This window comes from Asterias rubens, chromosome 16 (genome assembly GCF_902459465.1).
Source record: "Asterias rubens chromosome 16, eAstRub1.3, whole genome shotgun sequence".
NCBI lineage: Eukaryota > Metazoa > Echinodermata > Asteroidea > Forcipulatida > Asteriidae > Asterias > Asterias rubens.
In genome coordinates this window covers 791510-817729 of record NC_047077.1, presented here as the reverse complement: position 1 = coordinate 817729, position 26220 = coordinate 791510, and the positions used below count along the sequence as shown (strand labels likewise).

At 40.3% G+C, this 26220-nt stretch overlaps 1 protein-coding gene across 1 annotated transcript; it reads left to right on the top strand.

Moving 5' to 3' along the window:
• Positions 1–130: 130 nt before the first annotated feature.
• Positions 131–25858, top strand: LOC117300839. The gene is made up of 14 exons (XM_033784686.1): positions 131–327; positions 754–862; positions 10147–10232; positions 15330–15491; positions 15760–16186; positions 18135–18220; positions 19124–19234; positions 19858–19933; positions 20560–20660; positions 21101–21265; positions 21812–22031; positions 22814–22978; positions 23959–24068; positions 25156–25858. Exons 2-14 carry the CDS (start codon positions 820–822, stop codon positions 25309–25311), a joined length of 1908 nt encoding a protein of 635 aa, XP_033640577.1. The 5' UTR covers positions 131–327; positions 754–819; the 3' UTR covers positions 25312–25858.
• The last annotated feature ends 362 nt before the right edge of the window (positions 25859–26220 follow it).

Here is a 26220-nt window from a genome sequence, read left to right as displayed (position 1 = left end):
CATACGGAAAGATCCCCTGCCAGGAAATGAAACAACTTCCGCCGCTAGCTTCCAGTGAACCATGACGTCATTGTGAGAAAGTCCGAGTGGGAATCCCCTAAAGTTGCGCAACGTCCTGACACATGGGGGCGTGTTTTCATTTCATCGGGCGCGCGGGGAAGAGTACGATCAGAAAAAGTCCATCGATATAGACTGCTGCCAAAACAAAGAAGGATCTGAAATAATCATGCTAACGAGGTCAGATCTGAATCAGATTCTGATGTCCTTGGGATTCCCATTATTAGTCACCAAGTATTTCACGACGTGATAAACAACTGCAACACTTTGGTAAGTTCGTTAGAAGTAGGGTCTATTAATACTAATAGTTTGTGTTGGCAGTGTAGGCGCTGTGGATGGATATGGCTCTGTATATGGAGGAAGGAATTGGTAGACATAATTTGCATTACAACAACAACAACAACACTGTCAGTTTATTAGGCACCATAGGACTTCCTCCATACATGGACCGATCGAGCTACCTTTAAATGCATTACATTGTTTGGGATTTTAAAAACAAGCTCCTTTTTTTGTGGTTGGATCAATAACAATGAATTTATCTAGAGGCGGTGGTGCAATCTTTCTAACAGATCAGTTAGAATAACTGTCTACTGAATGATAAATCGTATACTTGGAAAATGTGCTTTTTCATTCGGTGTGAAATAAATAAGTATCTAATTGACTCTACCCTAAGGAGATTTTCTTTTTTTCCCCCAGCTGCACTGCACTCTCCTATGTCATGATCTATGGATGGCTTTGTCTGCTGAGAACTAACTCTACTAGATGAAACTAAAAAGCAAAACATTCCTAGTCATTATGATGGCAGGTAAGAAGAGCCAACTGCACAAAAATTCATGATTGAAGGTAGACATATGAGACACATCGAGGCAAATCCTTTCTGTTCTTTGCGTTAAGTGTATACTGGGATCCTTTACGTTCGTTGATAGTTCTTATAACAACATGGGACCTTCGGCTTTACATATCCCATATTGTGGAGGGGGGTGACGAACGAGGCCTAAAATAATTTGAAACCTCGAAACATCAGTGGGTTCGGATTGACTCTTTAATTTGGTAACTGTAATTGGAAGTCGGAAAAGCAACCGACCAGCGACGGAGGCATTAGAATGGCATAACAAAGTTAACAGTAAACAATTAACAAGTAAAAGAGAAAAGAGAAAATAAAAGAAATCATTAGTATGATAAATACATGCAGTGTGTGTGCACCAAAATCTATCCAATTAGGTAAAATACTGAGTGTGAAATAATGCAACTCTCAATTAATTAATTTGCAACCCTTCTGTTTTGAAATATACACCTGTATCTGTAAGACCTGTATTAAACAATTATATCCAGCAGTACAGTTAGTTTCTACCAGTCAAAACAATATACATGGGATTATCCAGATCTTGTCCTAAAACCCTTAAGAATTATCAGAACAATATATAGATTTATTCTAAAGTCTTAAAGTCATCAGCTTAATAATAATAGACAACCTTCTCCAAATAATACACCATGGCAAGCTAATTAACACACTATGTCAATACATGTACCAATTTCACAAGTCTACCAATGACGTAGAGGGCGCTGTTGTAGCATAACTAGACTATGGATCACCACGTCAAAATATGCCCACATTGCTCAATCAACTTAGACTTAATACGTATAACTGTACTGTAAATTACCCATTTCACAGATGCATTAACTACAGGAATTATTTCACCACATACAATAAACCTCAGGCTCGTGTTAAATAAACGCACATGTACCAGCAGAGCGCGGTTGCTATGGACGGCGCCATGACAGTTTTATCTACTTTACAACTTTGACTGAACTTTAATTACTGAAAAATAAAATACAATCCAGAGCTTGAATGGGCTGATGGATAAATCTAAATGATGTTTGTTATACCCGGTTTATTGCCCTAAAGTTTATATATTTAAATCACACTTGCAAAAAGAAGAAAGTTTACCTGTAATTGGAAGTCGGAAAAGCAACCGACCAGCGACGGAGGCATTAGAATGGCATAACCAAACTCCGCCGCATGGTGGCGCCCTCCTAACTCACCGTCTGCCTCTCGCTGCCTCAAGGACGGCACAACGCTGCCTCCACATCTTCTCCCACACAAATTTGTCGTCGCCCCGACGACAAGTCAAAACTTTATCGCTAAACTTTAAAACACTTAAAAACTTTTGTCAAACAAGTTAACAGTTAAATACAACACCTTTAAGAGTAACACACAACTGCTTTAAACTCCTCACTTTAAACTCCTACTTTAAACTTCTACTTTAAACTTCTCAACTCAACTGTTCTGGCAAGACTTTACTAGTGAGTAGATAAATGCACATACAATTATTATCACAATTTTGGAAAACTAAGCAAGGTTGAAATGCCCATGGGTCCTTTGAGCTTCCTCACCTCAACTGTTCTTATTCCAGTGATAAATACGACAGTATTTTGTCACACATTCCAATTCAGTTCTGTTTCCACATGTAATTGGGGATTGGAGCAGCAATAGTTCATACTGATAATTAGTCTGTATCAGAGCTACTCAAGTCTTTCTCAGTAGTGGCTGCCATCATATCTTTGACTTGAGTTAATAAGCGAACAACATTAGAAAACTGGTACCTACTTGGGGGTTTTCCTTTCGTCGTGCGGTTGGAGCGTCTCGGTTTCCTGGGCACTCCTGCGGCTGCCATAGCTTCGGTAGTCGTCTCAGCACTCCCAGTTGTGTCAGTTGGTGACATCTGTGGTCCTTCCACAGATGAGATGTCATGGGTAGTTCTGAGGATAAAGTTCTCACCTGGTGCACAGAGCTGATCTGCTGCAAGGGGCTCGTCTGAAGAAGAGGAGGCTGGAACTGCTACAAGGGGCTCGTCTGAAGGAGAGGAGGCTGGAACTGCTACAAGGGGCTCGTCTGAAGGAGAGGGGGCTGGAACTACTGCAAGGGGCTCGTCTGAAGGAGAGGAGGCTGGAACTGCTACAAGGGGCTCGTCTGAAAGAGAAGAGGCTGGAACTGCTACAAGGGGCTCGTCTGAAGGAGAAGAGGCTGGAACTGCTACAAGGGGCTCGTCTGAAGGAGAGGGGGCTGGAACTACTGCAAGGGACTTGTCTGAAGGAGAGGGGGCTGGAACTACTGCAAGGGGCTCGTCTGAAGGAGAAGAGGCTGGTATGGGGGCGTTGGAGGGTGGCTGTTTGGGAAGGGTTAGTGTCACTCCCCAGTTGTCATCGCTCGTTGATGATGAGGTTACACCATCAATAGTGTTATCGTCTTCTGTGCTCGGGGTGGTTGGGGGTCTGGCATCCCAAGGGCAATGTTTCAGCTCACAGCGATGAAGCACTTTTTGTCGTCCACTTGAGTTTCGCACCACATAAACTGGTTGTCCTTTGAAAGGCTGTTTCACTACCATGTATGGGTCGGTTTCCCAATAGTCCTGAATCTTTGCCCTTCCTCTGTGAGATCGGTCTCGGACTAATACGAATTCTCCTGTACAAAGGGGCCTCTCAAATACATCTTTCTCAAATGCAGAAGTTCTTAATTCTACCTTCTTGTCTAAGTTCGCTGTAGCAAGGGCCCGCGCCTTATCAAGATTCTCACAATGCTTTTTAGCGAAGGAGCCAGCACTGACGCCGCTGAGTTGAGAACGATCCACTCCAAGAACAAGGTGCTGGGGTAAGCGAGCATTCCTCCCGAACATCAAGTAGAAGGGTTCGTAACCAGTACTAGAATGTTTTGTGTTATTGTAGACTGTCACTAAATGAGGAATAGAGTCGGTCCATCTTGTCTTCTTATGGGATGGCAGGGCAACAAGCAAGTTATGGAGCGTTCTGTTAAATCTTTCACATTGCCCATTGCCCTGGGGGTGGTATGGTGTGGTGTGGGACTGTCCGATGCCATACAACGTGCAAAGCTCCTGCACTACCTGAGCGAGAAAACACTTTCCATTGTCAGAATGCAGACGCAACGGAGCACCAAATGGTATGATGAGATGTTTCACCAGCATTTTGGCGACAGTCTGTGCACGTTGATCCTTTGTAGGGATTGCCCAAGTGTACTTCGTGAAGATGTCTGTGAGTACAAGTACATTTTCATACCCATCAGATGACTGCTCCAGTACAGTAAAGTCCATAGCCACTACCTCAAGGGGAGCTGTGGCACGTAGAGTTCCCAGTGGGGGCCGAGTAGCACGAGTAGGACATCTGCTTACACTGCATCTTTCACACTGGTGACACCAAGTGTGGACGGAGATTTCCATTCTTTGCCAGTAGAAGAGGGGTTGTATCAGCTTCAGGGTTCGCTTTACGCCAAAGTGTCCTGCATTATCATGAAAAAGAGTCAATATCTCCTCGTGTAGTCGGGCAGGGGTCACCAATCGTTCACACATACCGTCTCCTTGCAATATAGAACGTCGGTACAGGACTTCATTTTTGAAGAAGAGTTGGTTCATATGTTTAAGAACTGAAACAACGTCACTTGGTTCGTTCTGCCTCTCTTGTTCTGATGGACGTCTTTGTCTCTTTACGTAGGGGATGACCCGTTGGAGAATGAAATCTTCATCTTGTAAACTTCTCAGCATCTTTGCAGAATAGCCCGGTAAACTTTGGCTGCCTTCGTCAGTAGTTACTTGGATTTGATGGGCCAACATCTGAGGAAATTCTGTGGTTACACCAACTGGACCACAAGTGGCGCGGATGGTACAAGATGATAGCTCAGCATCTGGGGTGGACTGTAAATTGAGAGCTGCATCAACTGGTCGTGTGTCAAGTCGCGAAAGGGCATCTGGCGCTTGATTCGTTCGTCCAGGACGGTATTCTAGTTTGAAGTCAAATGCTGACAACTGCTGTACCCACCGCATCTCAGCTGCACTCAGGTTTGCGGTATCCAAGTATTTGAGGGGATTGTGATCAGTGAGAATGATGCACTTGTTTCCAAACAAGTAATCCCGGAATGCCTGACACACGGCCCAGCGTACGCCCAACAACTCCAACTTGAATGCCGAGTAATTTTTATCGTTCTTCTCTGCTGGTCGTAGTGATCGTGAGGCATAGGCTACCACTGACTTTGAGCCATCGCGTTGTTGTTGTGAGAGCACGGCACCAAGCCCTTTACTGCTTGCATCTGTTTCCACTGTAAATGGTAGCGAGAAGTCTGCAAACCTCAACACCGGGGCTTCAATCAACTTTGACTTTAGTGACTGTATCGCCGAATGTGCCGCCTCGTCAAGTTCTATTCTCCTCTGTCCGTCTCTGATTTTTCCTTTACGCGATGTCCCTGTGAGATATTTGAGAAGTGGTGCAGTGACGCTAGAATATCGGTGAATGAACTTGCGAAAGAACCCAGTGAAGCCAAGGAACGATCGCAGATCTGTGACAGTTGTTGGCACTGGCCAGTCTTTTACTACTGCAATCTTACCAGGGTCTGGCTTCACCCCATCTCCGGCCACGATAAGGTGTCCAAGATATTTCACTTGAGTTTTGAAGAAGTCACACTTTGAAAATTTCAGCTTTAAACCGTGTTTTTGTAATCGCTGAAATACCATTTCGAGACGCTGTAAATGTTCCTCATAACTGGCGGAATATACTATGATATCATCAAGGTATATTAAAAGACTCTGCAAGGCTTCATCACCAAAACATCGCTGCATCAACCTCTGGAACGTTGCTGGACTATTGCAGAGGCCGAAGGGCATGCGGGTGTACTCCCACAGCCCAAAAGGCGTTGTGAAGGCAGTCTTTTGGATGTCACTCTCTTCCATGGCAACTTGGTAGAATCCAGACGTCAGATCCATGGTGCTGAAATACTTTGCATTCCCAAGGGCCTGAAGAGACTCATTGATTCGGGGCAACGGAAATGCGTTCTTTGTCGTCAAACTATTAAGTCTCCTGTAATCCACGCATAAGCGAATTGAGTGGTCTTTTTTCCGCACGACTACAATCGGGGATGCCCATGGGCTTGAGCTTTCTCGGATGATCCCTTTGTCAAGCAGCTCATGGATGTGTGCCCTGACTTCTTTGTATTGTGATGGTGGAAGTGACCGGTATCGCTGACTAATGGGGGAGGCATCACCTGTATCAATGCGATGTCTGACGGTGTCAGTGTGGCCCAAGTCACCATCGTTCTTCGAGAATACACTGTCATACTTCTGGAGCAGCTTTTCGAATCTTGAAGCCTCTTCGTGTGAAAATTGATCTCCCAACTTCAGATCATGCAAAAATGACGGTGTATCATTCTTGTCAGACGTAGACATCGAAGAACAATTCACTGAGTTTTGCTTCATGTTGTACTCGTGGGTTTCGTCCTCTGGTGTAATGAGTTCTCCGTTATATAGAGTACCGATGCAGGTATGACCTGGTAAGACAACATCTCGATCTGTGTCGTTCGCTACAATGAAGGAGAACTTTCCCCCATGGACACTGACTAATGACCTATTCAATTGAATACCATTGGGGAGATTGGATGATTCACCAGATTCCAATACTGCAACGTACGCTGTGTTATCTGGACCCGGGCTGGCTGAGGCTTGTAAAATCATCATCTGTTTGGCAGGGATTATAACAGCTGGTCCCCGACGGAGATATGCTCTACTAATCTGATTTTGGTTCGATGTAAATTCTTCACGTTTCTGCACTGTCTGCATTGCACTCTCCCACACTTTGTGATTGTCATGTGGCTCAATCTTCTTCAGATGGGTCTGTCCCTGAGATGTCATGAATTTGCTCCAACATTCCTTCAGGACGTTCATTCCAATAATACCTGATGCCATGGTTGATACCCGGGAGTCCTCAATGACGAGCACCACCCTGGATGGAACAGTGATGTCAAAGACTGAGATGTTGGTTTCAAAAACTCCAGTGTATGGTATGGAAGTGCCATTGGCTGATACCAGCTGGAAATACTCTGGTACGCTCATCAGTTGTATACCTCTTGGCTTGAAGTGTGTGACGTAGAAATTGTTGGTGATAGTTGTCACCATAGAACCAGTGTCCAAAAGACAAGGCACCTGTTGCTCACCAAAGAGTGCATTGACAGTAAAACAATCAGCAGTCGCCTTGGTCATAAATTCTCTTGTATTACAGTTAAGCAAGCCGTCACTTTTCCCCCTGGCTGTCTGGCTCGAAACAGACAAGGGAGCTAGTTTCCCATCTCATTCTTACGGCTCTGGGTGAATCGCTGACCGGGATACGACTGCTGGGGAGGTGTCGGGTGTGTCGGGAAAACATTTCTTGGCTGGCGGCGAGGGGCCGGGCAGTTACGAGCAAAATGCCCGAACTGGTCGCAGTTGTAACATCTGGGTGGGGATGGAGATTCGGGTCTGCCTTGCCAGTGTTGGGGCCCGCTGCTGGGGAAGGAGACATTGGCATGACTCGTGATGGCATCTAGTTTGTTGAGAATTCTCTTCATCTGCTCCTCCAAACAGGTGACTCTGTCTCTTGAGTTTTCTTGAACCTGCAGAGCGGATGCGCTTCGAGGTGTGGTTTGATGATGAGCATGTTCGCGTTCATCTCTCTTCACTGCCCAGTTCTTAAGCTCGCAGAATGAAATCTCGGAAGTTCGGTCAAGGAGATCCCTGCATGAGTGACGCAGTCCCTCTGTCTCGATCCCATCCACGAATTGTTCCTTAATGATTGTGTCAGGGGTTTTGTACAGGCCTGGATCCTTTTTCTGCAATCGATGAAAGAGTCTCTCTAAGTCAATAGCATACTGGCGGATTGACTCACCTTGGCGTTGTCGGCGTTGCAAGAATTGGCGTTGTAGTTCCCCACTCGTAAGTGATTCTCCGTATGAGGACTGAAGATACTCCAAACAATCCTGGGCGCTTTTCCCACCAGAGAGGAGGGACCTTACTTCGATCTTTGGGCCGGCACGCAGGTAATCCAGCAAAAACTGTCCCCTCTGGTCAAGTGGCACGTTGTATCGTTGGAATGCGTTTTTCATTGACGATACAAATTCTTCTACGGTAACCGATTTTATGGAGGAATCTTCTCTGCCTTCGAAGGTGTGAAGCTTCCGATCAGGTGCCATCACGACATGTGTGAGACTGGGGGCTGTTGAAGGAGATATCTGTGGTTTTTGCTCTCTGATAACGACGGAGTAGACATGGTCCTCCCAGCTGTCTTCAGGGGGTAGAATCATGTTGTCTACCTTGGGTAGCACCACTTCCTCACCATCCTTATCGATATAAGTGACGCCGATGGCACCCTCGAAATAGTCCTCCAGCGACTGTAGTGAGAGCTTTCCTTGCTGAAGAGGGAACCGAAGAGACTTTCCACCATCCTTGCTGACTTTTACAGTAGCACTCATTTCAACAGCTTATTTACACAAGACCTGCAGCACACAGGACTGGACAAACTTTGATACCATTCAATGCCTACAACATCGCTTTTGTTGTTTGAAATTACAGCAGTCAATCCCACTTCTGACACGTGTGGAGGGGGGTGACGAACGAGGCCTAAAATAATTTGAAACCTCGAAACATCAGTGGGTTCGGATTGACTCTTTAATTTGGTAACTGTAATTGGAAGTCGGAAAAGCAACCGACCAGCGACGGAGGCATTAGAATGGCATAACAAAGTTAACAGTAAACAATTAACAAGTAAAAGAGAAAAGAGAAAATAAAAGAAATCATTAGTATGATAAATACATGCAGTGTGTGTGCACCAAAATCTATCCAATTAGGTAAAATACTGAGTGTGAAATAATGCAACTCTCAATTAATTAATTTGCAACCCTTCTGTTTTGAAATATACACCTGTATCTGTAAGACCTGTATTAAACAATTATATCCAGCAGTACAGTTAGTTTCTACCAGTCAAAACAATATACATGGGATTATCCAGATCTTGTCCTAAAACCCTTAAGAATTATCAGAACAATATATAGATTTATTCTAAAGTCTTAAAGTCATCAGCTTAATAATAATAGACAACCTTCTCCAAATAATACACCATGGCAAGCTAATTAACACACTATGTCAATACATGTACCAATTTCACAAGTCTACCAATGACGTAGAGGGCGCTGTTGTAGCATAACTAGACTATGGATCACCACGTCAAAATATGCCCACATTGCTCAATCAACTTAGACTTAATACGTATAACTGTACTGTAAATTACCCATTTCACAGATGCATTAACTACAGGAATTATTTCACCACATACAATAAACCTCAGGCTCGTGTTAAATAAACGCACATGTACCAGCAGAGCGCGGTTGCTATGGACGGCGCCATGACAGTTTTATCTACTTTACAACTTTGACTGAACTTTAATTACTGAAAAATAAAATACAATCCAGAGCTTGAATGGGCTGATGGATAAATCTAAATGATGTTTGTTATACCCGGTTTATTGCCCTAAAGTTTATATATTTAAATCACACTTGCAAAAAGAAGAAAGTTTACCTGTAATTGGAAGTCGGAAAAGCAACCGACCAGCGACGGAGGCATTAGAATGGCATAACCAAACTCCGCCGCATGGTGGCGCCCTCCTAACTCACCGTCTGCCTCTCGCTGCCTCAAGGACGGCACAACGCTGCCTCCACAATATGAAGGATGAATTAGCAGTGGGCGTCTTGCTCAAAGACACAAGTGTCAAGACAGGGACTCGAACCCACAATCTGATCAGACAGCTTCGCTCCTCAAACAACCTGCTCCTGAACGTTCCACGTTGCCTGCAGTGCACTCCCGGGGTGATCGCTGTTTTTCACATGCCGGGCCATCTCTATGGAACAGCGTCCAACTTCAACTCAGAAAAGCAGACGTGTTCCAAATTTAAAAATCATCTCAAAACATCTATTTCGGAAACAATAGCCTTTCTAAGTTTTGGTTGTCTTGTGTCATTGTGTATTAGCAGAGAGTTCTTGTCTTTTGCGCCAGGATCATTGACAGACATGGTGCACTAGAAATATTTTTTTTTTTTTTTTTATAATATTAAAAAACACCAGAGTGTGCATTTGGTACTCTCCTTCGGCCACGACACCCTCTGTGACAGGCTCTAATGTTTCACCACCAATTTTGCTTTCAAAAAAAGTTGATAGACCTACATGCTGCAATGTATCTTGATTGTGTAGTGATCAAGTCATTTTCTTTTTGTGCATTTATTGATAACAAGGTTTTCTTTTTGGAGAACTCCTCGGAGCATCAGGCAGTTCATTTGGAGACTTTGTGAGTGAAGCATTTTTAACCGATGATGCACAGGTATGATGATGTTAAGCCTAGTGTGCACCTTCCAAGGTTTTCATGTTACCTACTTAAATTTTATAATTTCAACACTTTTTTAGTTGGGCATGACTTTGTAGAGAACATTTTAATGGTCTCCACTTACTTGAAAAATAAACATTTAGTGGTCTCCAAAAAAGTGCAAATGGATATTAATAGTCTCCAGACATAAATTGCAAAAAGGACTTTTAATGGTCTCCACTAAGTTGCCAATGAATATTTAATGGTCTCCAAAAAAAGCACAATGAATATTTAATGGTCTCCAAAAAATGCAAATCGAATATTTAATGGTCGCCACTAAGTTGGCAATAAATATTTAGTGGTCTCCAAAACTTAAAATAATTTAATAATTTCAACACTTTTTTAGTTGGGCATGACTTTGTAGAGAACATTTAATGGTCTCCACTTACTTGAAAAATGAACATTTAATGGTCTCCATTAAGTTGCAAAATTAAAATTTAATGGTCTCCAAAAAATGCAAAAATGAAAATTTAATGGTCTCCAAAAAACGCAAAATGAAAATTTAAAGGTCTCCAAAAAATGCAAAATGAAAACTTAATGGTCTCCATTAAGTTGCCAATGATCAATTATTGGTCTCAAAAAAATGCAAAATGAAAATTTAATGGTCTCCAAAATATGCAAAATTGATATTTTATGGTCTCCACTAAGTTGCCAATGAACATTTAATGGTCTAAAAAAAATGCAAAATGCAAATTCAATGGTCTCCAAAAAATGCAAAATTAATATTTAATGGTCTCCAAAAAATGCAAAATGAATATTTAATGGTCTCCAAAAATGCAAAATGAAAATTTAATGGTCTCCATTAAGCTGCCAATGAATATTTAATGGTCTCTTAAAAAATGCAAAATGAAAATTTAATGGTCTCTAAAAAATGCAAAATGAAAATTTAATGGTCTCCAAAAAATGCAAAATGAATATTTAATGGTCTCCAAAAAATGCAATATGAATATTTAATGGTCTCAAAAAAATGCAAAATAAAAATTTAATGGTCTCCAAAAAATGCAAAGCGAAAATTGAGTGGTCTCCAAAAAATGCAAAATGAATATTTAATGGTCTCCGAAAAATGAAAATTTAATGGTCTCCACTAAGTTGCCAATGAACATTTAATGGTCTCCAAAAAATGCAAAATGCAAATTAAATGGTCTCCAAAAAATGCAAAATTAATATTTAATGGTCTCCAAAAAATGCAAAATGAATATTTAATGGTCTCAAAAAATGCAAAATGAAAATTTAATGGTCTCCATTAAGTTGCCAATGAATATTTAATGGTCTCTAAAAAATGCAAAATGAAAATTTAATGGTCTCTAAAAAACGCAAAATGAAAATTTAATGGTCTCCAAAAAATGCAAAATTAATATTTAATGGTCTCCAAAAAATGCAATATGAATATTTAATGGTCTCAAAAAAATGCAAAATAAAAATTTAATGGTCTCCAAAAAATGGAAAGCGAAAATTGAGTGGTCTCCAAAAAATGCAAAATGAATATTTATTGGTCTCCAAAAAAATGAAAAAAATGAATATTTAATGGTCTCCGAAAAATGAAAATTTAATGGTCTCTAAAAAATGCTTAATGAAAATTTAATGGTCATTTTGCAACTTAGTGGAGACCATTAAATATTCATTTTGCATTTTTTGGAGACCATTAAAATTCCAATTTGCACTTTTTGGAGACCATTAAAATTCCAATTTGCACTTTTTGGAGACCATTAAATTTTCATTTTGCATTTTTTGGAGACCTTTAAATATTCACTTCGCATTTTTTGGAGACCATTAATTATTCATTTTGCTTTTTTTGGAGACCATTAAATTTTCATTTTGCAACTTAGTGGAGACCATTAAATATTCATTTTGCATTTTTTTGGAGACCATTAAAATTCCAATTTGCACCTTTTGGAGACCATTAAAATTTCAATTTGCACTTTTTGGAGACCATTAAATTTTCATTTTGCAACTTAGTGGAGACCATTAAATATTCATTTTTTGCATTTTTTGAAAACCATTAAATTTTCATTTTGCATTTTTTGGAGACTTTTAAATATTCACTTCGCATTTTTTGGAGACCATTAAATTTTCATTTTGCATTTTTTGGAGACCATTAAATTTTCATTTTGCAACTTAGTGGAGACCATTAAATATTCATTTTGCATTTTTTGGAGACCATTAAATTTTCATTTTGCATTTTTTGGCGACCATTAAATTTCATTTTGCATTTTTTAGAGACCATTAAATTTTCATTTTGCAACTTAGTGAAGACCATTAAATATTCATTTTGCTTTTTTTGGAGACCATTAAATTTAAATTTTGCGTATTTTGGAGACCTTTAAGCTTTCATTTTGCTTTTTTTTTGAGACCATTAAATGTTCATTGGCTACTTAGTGGAGACCATTAAATATCACTTTTTGCATTTTTTGGAGACCATTAGATTTTCATTTTGCATTTTTTGGAGACCATTAAACATTCATTTTGCACTTTTTTGAGACCATTAAATTTTCATTTTGAATTTTTTGGAGACAGTTAAATTTTCAGTTTGCATTTTTTGGAGACCATTAATAGTTCATTGGCTACTTAGTGGAGACCATTTTGCATTTTTTGGAGACTATACAATTTTCATTTGGCACTTTTTTGGAGACTATTAAATTTTCATTTGGCTTTTTTTTTGGAGACCATTAAATTTTAATTTTGAGACCATTAAATATTCGTTGGCAACTTAGTGGAGACCATTACATATTCTGTTTTCATTTTTTGGAGACCATTAAATTTTCATTTTGCATGTTTTGGTGACCTTTAAGTTTTCATTTTGCAACTTAGTGGAGACCATTAAATTTTCATTTTGCAATTTATTGGAGACCATTAAATATTCATTTCAACCTTAATGGAGACCATTAATTGTTCATTTGTAATTTTTTGCATTTTTTGAAAACCATTAAATTTTCATTTTGCATTTTTTGGAGACCTTTAAATATTCACTTCGCATTTTTTGGAGACCATTAAATTTTCATTTTGCATTTTTTGGAGACCATTAAATTTTCATTTTGCAACTTAGTGGAGACCATTAAATATTCATTTTGCATTTTTTGGAGACCATTAAATTTTCATTTTGCATTTTTTGGCGACCATTAAATTTCATTTTGCTTTTTTTAGAGACCATTAAATTTTCATTTTGCAACTTAGTGAAGACCATTAAATATCACTTTTTGCATTTTGTGGAGACCATTAAATTTTCACTTTGCATTTTTTTGAGACCATTAAATATTCATTTTGCACTTTTTTGAGACCATTAAATTTTCATTTTGAATTTTTTGGAGACAGTTAAATTTTCAGTTTGCATTTTTTGGAGACCATTAATAGTTCATTGGCTACTTAGTGGAGACCATTTTGCATTTTTTGGAGACTATACAATTTTTATTTGGCATTTTTTGGAGACTATTAAATTTTCATTTGGCTTTTTTTTTGGAGACCATTAAATTTTAATTTTGAGACCATTAAATATTCGTTGTTAACTTAGTGGAGACCATTAATATTCTGTTTTCATTTTTTGGAGACCATTAAATTTTAATTTTGCGTGTTTTGGCGACCTTTACGTTTTCATTTTGCAACTTAGTGGAGACCATTAAATTTTCATTTTGCAATTTATTGGAGACCATTAAATATTCATTTCAACCTTAATGGAGACCATTAATTGTTCATTTGGAATTTATTGGAGACCATTAAATGTTTTATTTTGAATTTAATGGAGATCAATAATTGTTCATTTGTAATTTATTGGAGACCATTAAATGTTCATTTGGGCATTACTGGAGACCATTTAATGTTAATTTTGCAATTTATTTGAGACCAGTAAATTTTCAATTTGCAATTTAATGGAGACCATTAAATTTTCATTTTGCAATTTATTGGATACCATTAAATATTCAGTTCGAACTTAATGGAGACCATTAATTGTTCATGTTGCAATTTATTTGAGATTGGAGACCATTAACAATTCATTTTGCAACCTAGTGGAGACTAGTAAATGCATATTATCTTCAAGTACGCGCTAATCCTCCTATCAGATTCGCAGAATGGAGTGGTGATAAAAACCTATATTGCACCTAATATCACTACCATGTGTCTTGTGGGTTCTATGTCACGCACCAAGTTTGCTTGAAGATAAATACGTTATCCCACGCGCGCTCGTGGAAATACGGAAAACATAGCGCGTCTGCGTCCCATATCCAACTCGGCCTTCGGCCTCGTTGGATATGGGACGCAGAAGCGCTATATTTTTCCGAATTCCACTCGCGCTTGTGTGATAACTTATAATATTTGAGACCATTAAATGTTCATTTTGCAATTTTGAGGAGACCATTAATTGTTCATTTGCAATTTATTGGAGACCATTAAATGTTAATTTGCAATTTATTGGAGACCATTAAGTAATAATTTGCAATTTATTGAAGACCATTAAATGTTAATTTGCAATTTATTGGAGACCATTAAATGGTCATAATGCATACTATTGAACACCACTAATTGTTCATTTGCAACTTTGTGGAGACGATTAAATGTTCATTTTGCAACTTAATGGAGACCATTAAATGAGCATTTGCAATTTAGTGGATACCATTAAATGTTCATTTTGCATTTTGTTTGAGACCATTAATTGTTTCTTGGTACTTATTTAGCAAAATGAACATTTAATGGTCTCCGGTAAAATTGTGCCCTACTGATTCTTACAAATGGTTTAGGTTAAAACTTCACAAGAGTTTTAACTCAAAAACTATAATGTGACTTGAAAATTTAAAAATAAATTACTTGTACTGTAAAAGAAACATTGGTTTTGGACTTCTGCTGAACACCAGGGCTCATTTTCATATAAAGCAGCTAAGCAAAACAAGTGCTTCCCAGAACACGGTTACCAGCAAAAATGGCATTGTCACATGTACCACCTGTGACTGGTATCCTCTGTTGCTTAGCAGAAAATTTGTCAGCATTATTCTCTGCTTAAGTAGGTCTATGATGTTTAAAAAACAATTTATTATGTAGTTAACATTTAGATATGTTTATTTCCAAAAGCTTATCTACGAAGGTCGTACAATTACCTACAGAGCCAGTCCCCGAAGGAATGCATTTCCAGTATTGTATGTGGGCAAGGCTGTCGACCAAGCCTCTGGGATTACTGCTACGGCTGGTGAAATAGAAAACATCAGTCATTCGGAAGATGCAAGTCAAAAAGCGGTAATTAGTTCACGGTTTAGACCGTTTTCTAAAAGATTTTGTTCTGGGGGGAAAAGACAACAAAACAAAACAACAAATTAATTATAATCAATGTTGACCACTCACTAACAGAAACATACTCTCAATCTTCAAAGTGATGACCGGATTCTTACGATAATACACATAGTTATATTGATGAACAGTTAAAAATCACCCCATGTTTGCTTCTCCAGCTTCTATGAAACAAACTTGTTGTGTTGAGGGTCTTCTTCATATTTTTATTTGAAAGGTTGCAAAATTACTAGCTGTTCTTCGAGAAAGAGGATTGCTTCTCGACCAGGTTCAGAAAACTCTACCAAATTCGTCTCCCACGAATATTGTACCTGTGGAGCCGGAACCCAAAGTGCCCGAGCCACAGCCGAGCGTAACACCGGAACAAGTGGATCAGGAACAGGATTCTGACGATAGTTCTCGACAGCCAGACGACGATGGGCAAGATTCTAACTCTGTTAGTATCCCTCCTCCTCTGTCTGAACCAGGCTGCGAAAGCTCCCAAGATAAGAAGGAAAACGTGGGAGGTTTAGAGGAACCGCATTGTGAGGAACGGAACCAAGACCAGGTGCCAGACGAGGAATGCAGTAAGAGTGATCCCCAACCAGACTATCCAGGATCTGATGAGCCGGAAGAAGAGCAGGAGTTACTTGATGGTTATGCAGGTATGCACTCTTAAAGGCACTGGACACCTTTGGTTATTGTCAAAGACCAGTCTTCTCACTTGTAATAATTAACAAACCTGTGAAAGTGTGAACTCAATTGGTCGTTGGAGTTGCGAGAGTTCGCTCATCCCCAGCGCCTTGCTTCCACCAAAGGCGCTGGGATGGGCAAACGTATCATGCACTTCGCTCGTCCGCAGCGCCTCGCTTTATCATGCACTGTCATTGGTTTAATAATGCGCAGTCCCATCATGCATCACACTCACACTGCGCCATATTTCTATGCACTGCATATACATGACGTACTTCCTGAACAAGGATCTGTGCAAGCGATTAGCCCATCCCAGCAGTCCGCTGGGGCCGAGCGAATTGCAAGAGCAGAAACACTGCAATCAAAGGACCAAGCACACCAATACATCCTGCTGGGTACCAGGCAAAATCAACCCAATGGTCGACTACATGTATAGTGCCTCACTCAAACTTGCTCTATTGGTCAGCCTTTTGGTGTGGCCTTGTTTCAGGTCAGCAATGTACTGTTCAGCACACTGTAGATCTAGACCACCAATGTTTATACATGAGACCATGGAGTGGGGGAAGTGTGAAATGACATTCCAGAGATGGAATTATCACCAATTAAAGAAGCCAGGGGTGGATTTCACAAAGGTAGTCCTAACTTAGGACTAGTCCTAGGCAATGTTAAGAGATAGGACTGGTCCTAAGTTAGGACCAGTAACTCATCCTAACTTAGGACTGGTCCTATCTCTTAGCATTGCCTAGGACTAATCCTAAGTTAGGACTACCCAGGTCAAAATTCCAGTTGAACCTAGTTAACTGGGGTCAACTGGTTCAACTGGATAGTGACCAAAGTCGTCCATTTTCCATATTAACCAACTGGTTTGGACTAGGTTTGACTGTGTTCAACTAGGTTTAAATTATAAACCAGTTGGTGTCTGTCCATTTTCCATATTAAACCAACTGGTTTTAACTGTGTTTAACTAGTTTATCAACTGGTTTTCAACTAGTTCCAATTAAACCCAGTTTAACTAGGTTCAACTAGAATTTCGACCTGGGTACCTTTGTGAAATCCACCCCTGGGCTTGGATGGCCCAGGAGGAAGGAAGAGGGATGGCCAAGCACTCCCTGAATCAGGGGGAAATGCATTGAGGCCAGTCAATGGTCTGGAGACTCTTTCCAGATGTGTAATGGAATTCCAATTCCCCTAAAGCCTTGTGAAAAAGAAATGATACCTTGAATTTCAGGCAAAACCTGGGCCCAATTTTATGGCGCTTCTTACCGTATAAGCCGCAAAGAATACGGGAGCTTCCTGAATTCTGTGCTTACGTCAGGCCCATTTTACGCGTTAGCAGGGAGTTTTCGCTTGTGCGGGTGTTGTTCACGATACTAGGTATTCCTAGTTACCGCAGCCCAGCTAGCTCAGAAATTCGGCGCTTGCATGTTAAATCGGCGGTAAGCAGAACCATACGAATTTGGGCCAAGCACTTCACTGAGATTTCATGATGGTTTCAAAGCAGAGATTTTCATAGCCTTTCCAGTTATTTAAAAGATCGAGACAATACAAGATTCAGAAAAATGTAAAAAAAAAAAAATAAATAAAAATGGCTTCCAAGATAGCCGTTTTGTTAACAGAGGGTGCTTTCAATTAGGTTCCATGGGTCAACCCCGGTCTTCCCCTAGTACGTTCGAATAGCTTTGACGTCATTCCAGGGGCTCACCCGGGTCAACCCCCAATGCTCTGCTTGTGGAACGGGTCACTTGGGGGTGACCCACGGTGCATGACATCACCACGAGAGGGCGAGTGTGACCATTCGATTAGCTCTTGTCAGGGGCTCACTCGGATGAGCACTGCGGGGTGGACCGGGGGAAGCTAATCAAACACACCCTTTATCATATGGCATTCAACATGGTGCATTTCAATTATTCCACTCTTCAGGTTGGTGGTCCATACGTACATTGATGACTGTGGCTGTAGCGACCATCGTTGCTTTAGGTTCCTGTTATTTGTTAGACAGATATCAAGTAAGTTTGGTTTTCTTCATAGAAATAAATATTTTAGTCAAACATAGTCAGCAACTCAGCATTGATATTATGGCTTCTACAATGGCCAAACCACATTGTTTTGATGTGATTTCTTTTTTACAATTGGGATTTATTTGTTATGTCTCCTCAAATGTTGAAGCACAGTTGTAGTGATAACAGTCTGTTACTTGTATGACCCCAATAAATTAGTATTCAAAAACTGTTGTTGGGCCTGTTCACAATTTTGAATTTGGTGCTCAAATGTGGTCCTGTTAAAGTGCATGTCACCTGACGTGGGGTGCTACTTTGCATACATAGGCCTTTTCTAATCTACGGCTTCTCTGGTTTAGCTTCAGGCTCCGTCCTCTTGTCTGAAGCCCTGAGCATGCGCAAAGCACGCGCAATTGTCAACACAAGGCTTAGCCAAGCTAGCCTGAGTCAAATCTGGAGGCAAGCCGTGGTTTCAAAAAGGGCCATAAGTCTCCAATAAGCCATTTGTGAGTCAGATTTGAATAATGTCTGGTACAATGACTTGCATAGTCAATATAGTTACCATGCCATTTGAATTCCTCAGGCTATACAGTACAGACAGTGTATGTCAAATGGTTCACGCACACCTTTGCATATGTAACCTCCAGATGAGCAAACCATATGGTACCATTATGCCATACATTTAGAATTGTGTTTGAGTGTTCCCCGTCTCTTACATCACTACACAAAAGCTTTCCCCTATAACCGTGACATAGCAACTCTTAGTATAGTCTGATGAGGAATTCAACTTTGAGCTGTAACAAGCACGACATTGTACAAGATACTGTTCATTCGCAAATGGCTTGTAAAATGGCCCATAACAACAATAACCTACTGTGGTCAAACTAATAATTGTGTGTTTCCTTTCCACAGCTCTTGCCAGGCAATGTCTCCGTGTTGTTGTCAGCCATTTTTAGTATCGCTGTAGCCGGTACATTTGGGACTTCCAAGATTCTTTATGTATTGTTTAATGCTCTTTCAAAGGTACGTAGATAATTTCAAGTATACTATTCAATTTTAAACTTTCCATATAATCTTTTTAGAATCAAAGAAGTGACAATAAATCTGTAAGAATGGTATAGGAGTCATATATAAATCCTTTAGAAGGCATTAAGCCTATAGACTGTTTTGTCAGGGCTCAAAATAACCCATGGCACCAACAGCAATTTTCATGGTGCCCTGTGCTTTTGATGTGATGCCCTTTGCAAGGTTCCAATACAAGCTTTAATTGTCCTCATAGTTAAGTGCCCCTTACTACAATATGAATATTGCTGCATGCCCCTCAAACGTGAAGTTCAAGACCTGTAGATGCATAATCATCATTTAGCGGTTGCAACCGAGATTCCATGCACAATGTCACGCCAGAGGTGTTTATCCCTCATCATGTTTGGAAGGTCCACGATTTCAGCCTGCGTATCTCTCCCGATCACGTCGATGTAGTTGAGTGGTCGAGGTCCTCTATTAGGGCACGGTATAGTCTCCAATATAACACGTCAGGAATGACCTGGTCTTTGGCACGAAAGCAGTGACTTGCGAAGTGGACTGCATAATATAAAGACCAATTATTAGAGCTCATCTTTTTTTTTTTCTCTCATTTTTCCTGACAGGGTGTACAGAAAGCAATAAACGTAACTCTAAAGCTGTCCAAATCATTCTCAAATCTTCAAGGAGTTCTCCAGCCAAGTAAGTTAAATATTTAGGAAGAAACTATTACTCAATAGTAAACTTGCAGGTACTGCAACCATGTGTTACAACTCTGAAGATGAGCAGAGTATACTGTTTGAAAAGTTGAGGCCACACTCTCACAAAAGAGATTTACACATGGTTGTACCCGCAAGTTTACTGTTTGTTTGTAGTTTCTTCCTATTTTTACACACCATGCAAAAAGCTTCAAACAAGACTTAAGTTAAGTTGGATTTGAAACATTGCACGGTGGAAATACGATATGGAAAGGTTTGCGGTAACACCATGTAATGATTATCTCTCTAATGAGTTGGGGTGGTTCTAAAAAGAACCAACGGTTCTTTTCATTTAGATTCTTAAGATTGATGGGGGAGTGGGGGGGGGGGTATAGTTGATCGACTGGGACTACACTTTTGCTTAGCAGATTGTGGGGACTTCTTGTTATTAACTTCACTGTCATGGAGTGAGTTCTGAATTTTTCTCAATGTGTCTTCTAAGTTCTAGCCTGTCCTAGTCATCGTCAAGAGACCAACATATAGGCGTCTTACACGGAATACACATTGATAGCTCGAGCCATGCAATGCTTTAAGACTTATAAAGTTGTTTTCCTTTTTTGGACACTCTAGTTGGCGCTGTTTTTGAAGTTGTTCCTGATTGCAAAGGATCATATGCTGCATATGTGATGAAAAAATCGCACCCCACGACAGACATGCTGGCACCAAAATATGTAAGAAGTTAAGATCTGTTTTTAGGCTAAAAGTTTTGTTGTCGCATTTAGGCCAGAGCTTTATAGACAGAGTGCAGAAGGGTATTGGTTACAATTAACCCCTTTCCCACAATAGGTCTGTATATTGTAGCCAGCCACTGTCCTTTCTGCAGATATTATCCACTCTTTCTTACTGACCATCCTTTGTTTCTTCCTAAATACTGTACAGCGCTTTGAAACAGTGTTAAAGCGCTTTATAAATGCATTTAAGTTAAGTTAAGTTAAGTTGTCCTCACCACTTTACTCTTATTGGTTCTTAGCCACCCAGTTGTTTATTTCTGGATACCGTTTGGATAAATGAATATGTATTTGTTTGTACTTGTTTGGCCATCTCCCCTTTACTCTGATACTTTGATTGTTATATAGAACTCACTTTTTTGTCTTATTTAAAACAAAACTAGAACTACCAGCTGACGTCAACTTGTAAAGGGATCGCCTTCATTCTGAACAACTTTGACTTTGATGAGAGCGAGCGAAAAGGCTCTGAAATTGACCTCAGCAATGTCAAGCACCTGTTTCTTGAGCTTGGGTATCGGATTGTTGTCCATGAAAATCTCACTGGAAAGGTAGGTCATAGCCTGAACATTAGACGTCACAGTTTGAGGTTTGTGAATAACGCCAGATATATGCCTTGAGTCTAGGTCATAATCACCTTAGACCTTGTGCTCATTTCAAATGGCCTTCATGGTCCTGGAGATTCGCAGTCAAATCTGACATACATGTTTATGTATATAAAACCAATACCTGTCTTTATCATTGCGGATAAAGACATGGGACCAGTCGCCCGGTGTTCCTGGCTTGTTTGGTTGCATATTGCACCACACCGCATTGAAGACCATGGTGCTACGTAAAGGAATTGGTCTCATACTCTCTCAAACTGTAGCCCCACCATACGGAAGGAACACCGAATGTTGCAGCACCTTGCCTCCTTGAGCGTCACTGAGTGACGGATTTGAGCGCTTTATGTATAAAAAGCCATTACTATTATTATTATTAAAACAAATCACGAGAACATTGTGCACTTCTGATTTAAGATTTGTAAGGGTAACGTTAAAGTCCACTACTAATGTACTGTTTTAAGAAAACTGCCCTTCTGTTGTTTTTTTCCCCAGAAAATTGTGGAATGCTTTCAACACTTTGCTGACATGTTTAATGAAGCCTCTTATGACTCTGCTGTGGTTGTGTTGATGAGCCACGGTGATACCGGGGTGATTCTGGGCACCGACCTTGTTAAGGTCAAGCTGCGAGACCTGGAGAGAGAACTGGAAGGGGACAAGTGTCGGGGACTGAACGGCAAACCCAAGATGTTCTTTGTACAAGCATGTCGAGGAGGTGGGTCGATTCGATAAGGATTATGTAGAAAAGTAATAATATAGTCATTCTTGGTTATTAGATAGCACTTTTTCACATCTCTAACGGTGCGTATTAAAGCGCACAGTATTTTTTGTGCGAGTTATGTGGAGCTACGATTTGAAGTATGAGACCTTTTCCTTTAAGGCACTGTACATACAAGGTGCTGTGGCGCAATATGCAGCTAATCAAACTAGGGTCACTGGGACGTCCCCTTCTCTTTTCGATAGGGGCACTGGGTTCTTTCACGTACGTTACACAACACACAGGATCAACGGCCTTTCGTCCCATCCGAAGGACGAAGCAATGGTTAAGTGTCTTGCTTAGGTACACAAGTGTCATGGCTGGGGATTCGAACCCACACTCTGCTGATCAGAAACGCCAGAGTTTGAATTCGGTGCTCTTAACCGCTCGGCCACGACAATTCAGCAAACGGAATGTGCTTCAAATATAACCTTGTCGTCTCATCTTCTCATAAACGTTACCACCTTTTGAAATCGAATGTTCACATTTTAGTTTTTCTGTATACACCTGCATTTATAGGATTTAAACGATCGAGCTATTCCAAAAAACCAAAGGTATACACTTTATAACGCACTTCCATGCATTTGGGAACTTTCAATCAACTCATGTCACAATTGAGAATCTAAATTTATGTGTTGCACCATGATGGTAATAACACCATCTCAAAATTTCACTGTATCACTTTCGTTCTTATTTTGCTATAATATGTAAGACTTCTTGTGGGTTTTATTATTCTTTAGACCATCCAATAATTGCACCTGTTGTTGCCGATAGACCGTCCCCGGATGTACCACTTGGTGAAGAGTGGGACTACCCTGAGTCTCTTGAATGTGTACCAGATAATGATTTTGTGACGCACACAGCTGACAGAGCGGATGCTCACATCGCTTTTTCTACAACAGAAGGTTGGTTTGATTTTCCAACTGGGGCCGATTTCACGAAACGCTAGGATTAATCTTATCTCGAGTTAGGACGAGTATACCCCTCTGAAATTAGGATGGGTTCAATGCGTCCTACGCCGTCAGATAGGGAACTGAACTCGTCCTAAGTCCTAAGAGTAATCCTAAGTTAGAGTGAGTTTGGTGAAATTGACTGCTGGACACTTATGTATGAATATAACAAAAACAAAATCTGATATGGGATTTGAGGCATTGCATGGTGAGGTATCAAAGTATATTTGGTTTGCATTAACAACATGTGTATCTACTTGCTGGGTAGAATTATGTTCTACAAAATCTGAACAAGGAAATATTGCTTCTAAATGTTCAATGAGCTTTACTGATGTACGATAAAAAGATTCAAATGATAAACCACAAGGGTAAACTGACTCGGGTAAGTTTTTCAGTTATGTGGGGTTGAACAAAGATAAATTGGCAATCTTAAGCGTGATTTTTAACTATAACGACTTTCGGATTAATGGGCCAGCGCACTAACTGAGCTTTCTAGCCCATATGCTGCTGCTTCCCAGGTGAATGTAGCCTAAACTTGGGTGAGATCTGTGGCTACCTTGTTGAATGGCTTCTGACTGGCACCCCAAACAAAACTATTGACATGGAAGGGAGATCGCCAACACGGGGCTAGAGCTCAGTTGGTAGAGCGCTGGCACATTAATGTAGGGCTCGTTTATTCAAATCACGCTGTTGTCAATTTGTCTTTGGTAAAACATAAAACAGATTCATAACTTTTTTGAAAAAGAAAAATTATTCATACGTTATGTACTCCTGAGTAAAAGAGTTAGGTTTGAGTGTAAGATATTGAGTACTTGTTTGTACTCAAGTACTAAAACTAGTGTTTGAGTATTTATGTTAAGTTCTACTTCAATTGAATTATGAAGCTTTTTGGTATTAGAACAATCATTAATAGCTACTCTATTTTATGTTTCTAGGTCACTGGTCATTGAGGAGTGAAGTGATTGGTTCTTTCTTCGTTCAAGCTTTGTGCGAGGTGTTCTTTGCCAACGCCCACCGGGACAATTTGGATACACTTATGAACAAGGTAAAACCTATAAAATCAGAATGTTACTTTCACCCAATCCAGCACAATTTATTACTTGCATTGGGTTCTGCTTCCTGCATCAGGGTTACTGACTGCTCATCCTTTCCCCTTAAACTACTCTAAATCTAGCAAGGAGTTCAGAGCACAATGCGCCGCAATTTATTTTCCCTTGACAGGTTTCTTCAAAGAAAGTCATGATGCAGTAGATCATGATTTTAAATTTCACCTTCAAATTTTAGTTTTGGTCTTCGAAAAGCATATCTGTAAGCAATAAACATCAGCCACAGTCCCATTGCCAGATTAAAGGTCACACTTTTGGCGCAGATGAACTGACACCTGTTTCAGACAGGTGTTCCAGAGTCACGCCGAACCAAATTCTGAACTAAGTACAGGAAAAAGTCAACATCTGAAACAGTTAGGAGCAACTGGACACGCTAGAAGTCAAAAGATGGACGAGCGCCTTGGTTTCAGACGTCGTTCTTGTCATGAGCCGAGCCAAAACTGTTTAAGTTCGCCTGTCTGAAAAGTTGCTCCTAATCTATTTGGTTCAGCACGACTCTGGCGCTCCTGTCTGAAACAGGTGTGTCTCATTGTGGGTACATTGTCCCTGGCCAAGACACTTAACTGTAATTGCTTCTCTCCACCCAGGAGTGTACCTGTGAGGGCAGAGATGGTTCTTGTGATTGATTTATAGCCAAGTAGCGCATATAAATGTTGCACAGGTTGCATACTCCCCACCAGGGAGTTGAGATGGTTTAAAGGAATGAATTAAGGCCTGTCGTGACCAGGGGTAATAATGTTGGAAGCGCTTTGAGATGCACTCCAGTTGTGAAAAGCTCTATATAAAAACCGTTTATTATTATTAACAGTGACTTTATGGCCAGAGTGCTGAAAAGATGCATTCTTCAGATGCTTGACTCGGATGCAGCCCCGAGAAATAGCCCCCCCCCCCCCCCTGAGCAAACTATGGGCGGCGCTCCATATTGTTAATTCCACAAACTCCCATTCTGAAGGTTCCTCAAAGCTGGACCACAGTAAGTTCCTCTTTTCTTATTCCTGTGTCTTTTTTCTTTCCATTTTCCTGCAGGTTGCTTACAGAGTGGATCGAATGAAAGGAAGACTATTTGACCATGCAACCCTAAAATGGATCACTGTGAAGCAGACTCCAGAATGTATCAAACGAGGCATGAGAAAGTCCCTCTACTTCCTCCCTAAATACACGGCAGAAAAGATAGCTACATAACCAGGCAGGGGCAGAACAGGTCTGTGTGCTATAGACGCCTAACTTGAGACGCACTGAGACATTTAACTTGAGACTGATTGCAATACCATGGTCTATATTTTAAGTTTAAATCTTAAATCTTAAGAACCTTTGTTGCAAGCTTGCTTTAATCTGTGCTTTGTTTTGGTAAGTCAAATGACGCAACATAACTTTTGCCTAGGCTCAAAACAAAATTGAATGACTTCAGCAGCATTCAATTTTGCGTGAAATAGGTTTGGTGGTTAAATTGGCTTCTCATTTGCCGAAATTTACCTATATTAGAAAACCCATATTAGGGTTGAAATTCCAGGCCACTTGTCTGCATTTATAATGTCTTTTTTGTGTAATTTGTACTCGATTCCTATTTACCATCTTATATTTGGCAATTGCACAAAATAAATGTACATTTATTTTGTTTTAATTGTATTCTATTAAACATCAATAAGCCCAATTGCCAATGGACCGATCCGGCCTGTCAATCAAACTGTGCTCGTTCACCTATTTGACCAATCACAGCAATGATTGTGGTCGGACAAACTCGGTCATGCGTGCGCGTATATTTGGCACGTGCGGCAGAATCGTGCAGAATGTCATTGGGAGTGCTCGTACACGTGTCTTGCTCACGTGCGCGATGGGCGGAGCTTAGTGGAAAGCCGGAACGGTCCGTTATAAGACGGTAAACGAGAAAAAATGTTCGGTTTTAGATGAGAGGAGAACCTCAAATTGGGAAAACCCTCACATTCATTATTAGACTGGAAAACCCAATCAACTTGCAAAGCTCTGTTCTGAGTGGGTTACGAACTTGGGTCAACAGAAGTGAAAGACAGGGAAATAATTTACTTAGCCAAAATATTTAGTAGATATATTTTAGTTTGCTGCCTTTTTCTTGCA

Excerpts from the sequence above, each read along its gene's own strand:
- LOC117300839 (XM_033784686.1), top strand. The coding sequence starts at position 820 with ATGAAACTAAAAAGCAAAACATTCCTAGTCATTATGATGGCAG. Across the intron at positions 15,492-15,759 it reads AAGATGCAAGTCAAAAAGCG|GTTGCAAAATTACTAGCTGT; the intron begins GTAATTAGTTCA and ends TTTATTTGAAAG. Across the intron at positions 16,187-18,134 it reads GTTACTTGATGGTTATGCAG|GTTGGTGGTCCATACGTACA; the intron begins GTATGCACTCTT and ends TCCACTCTTCAG.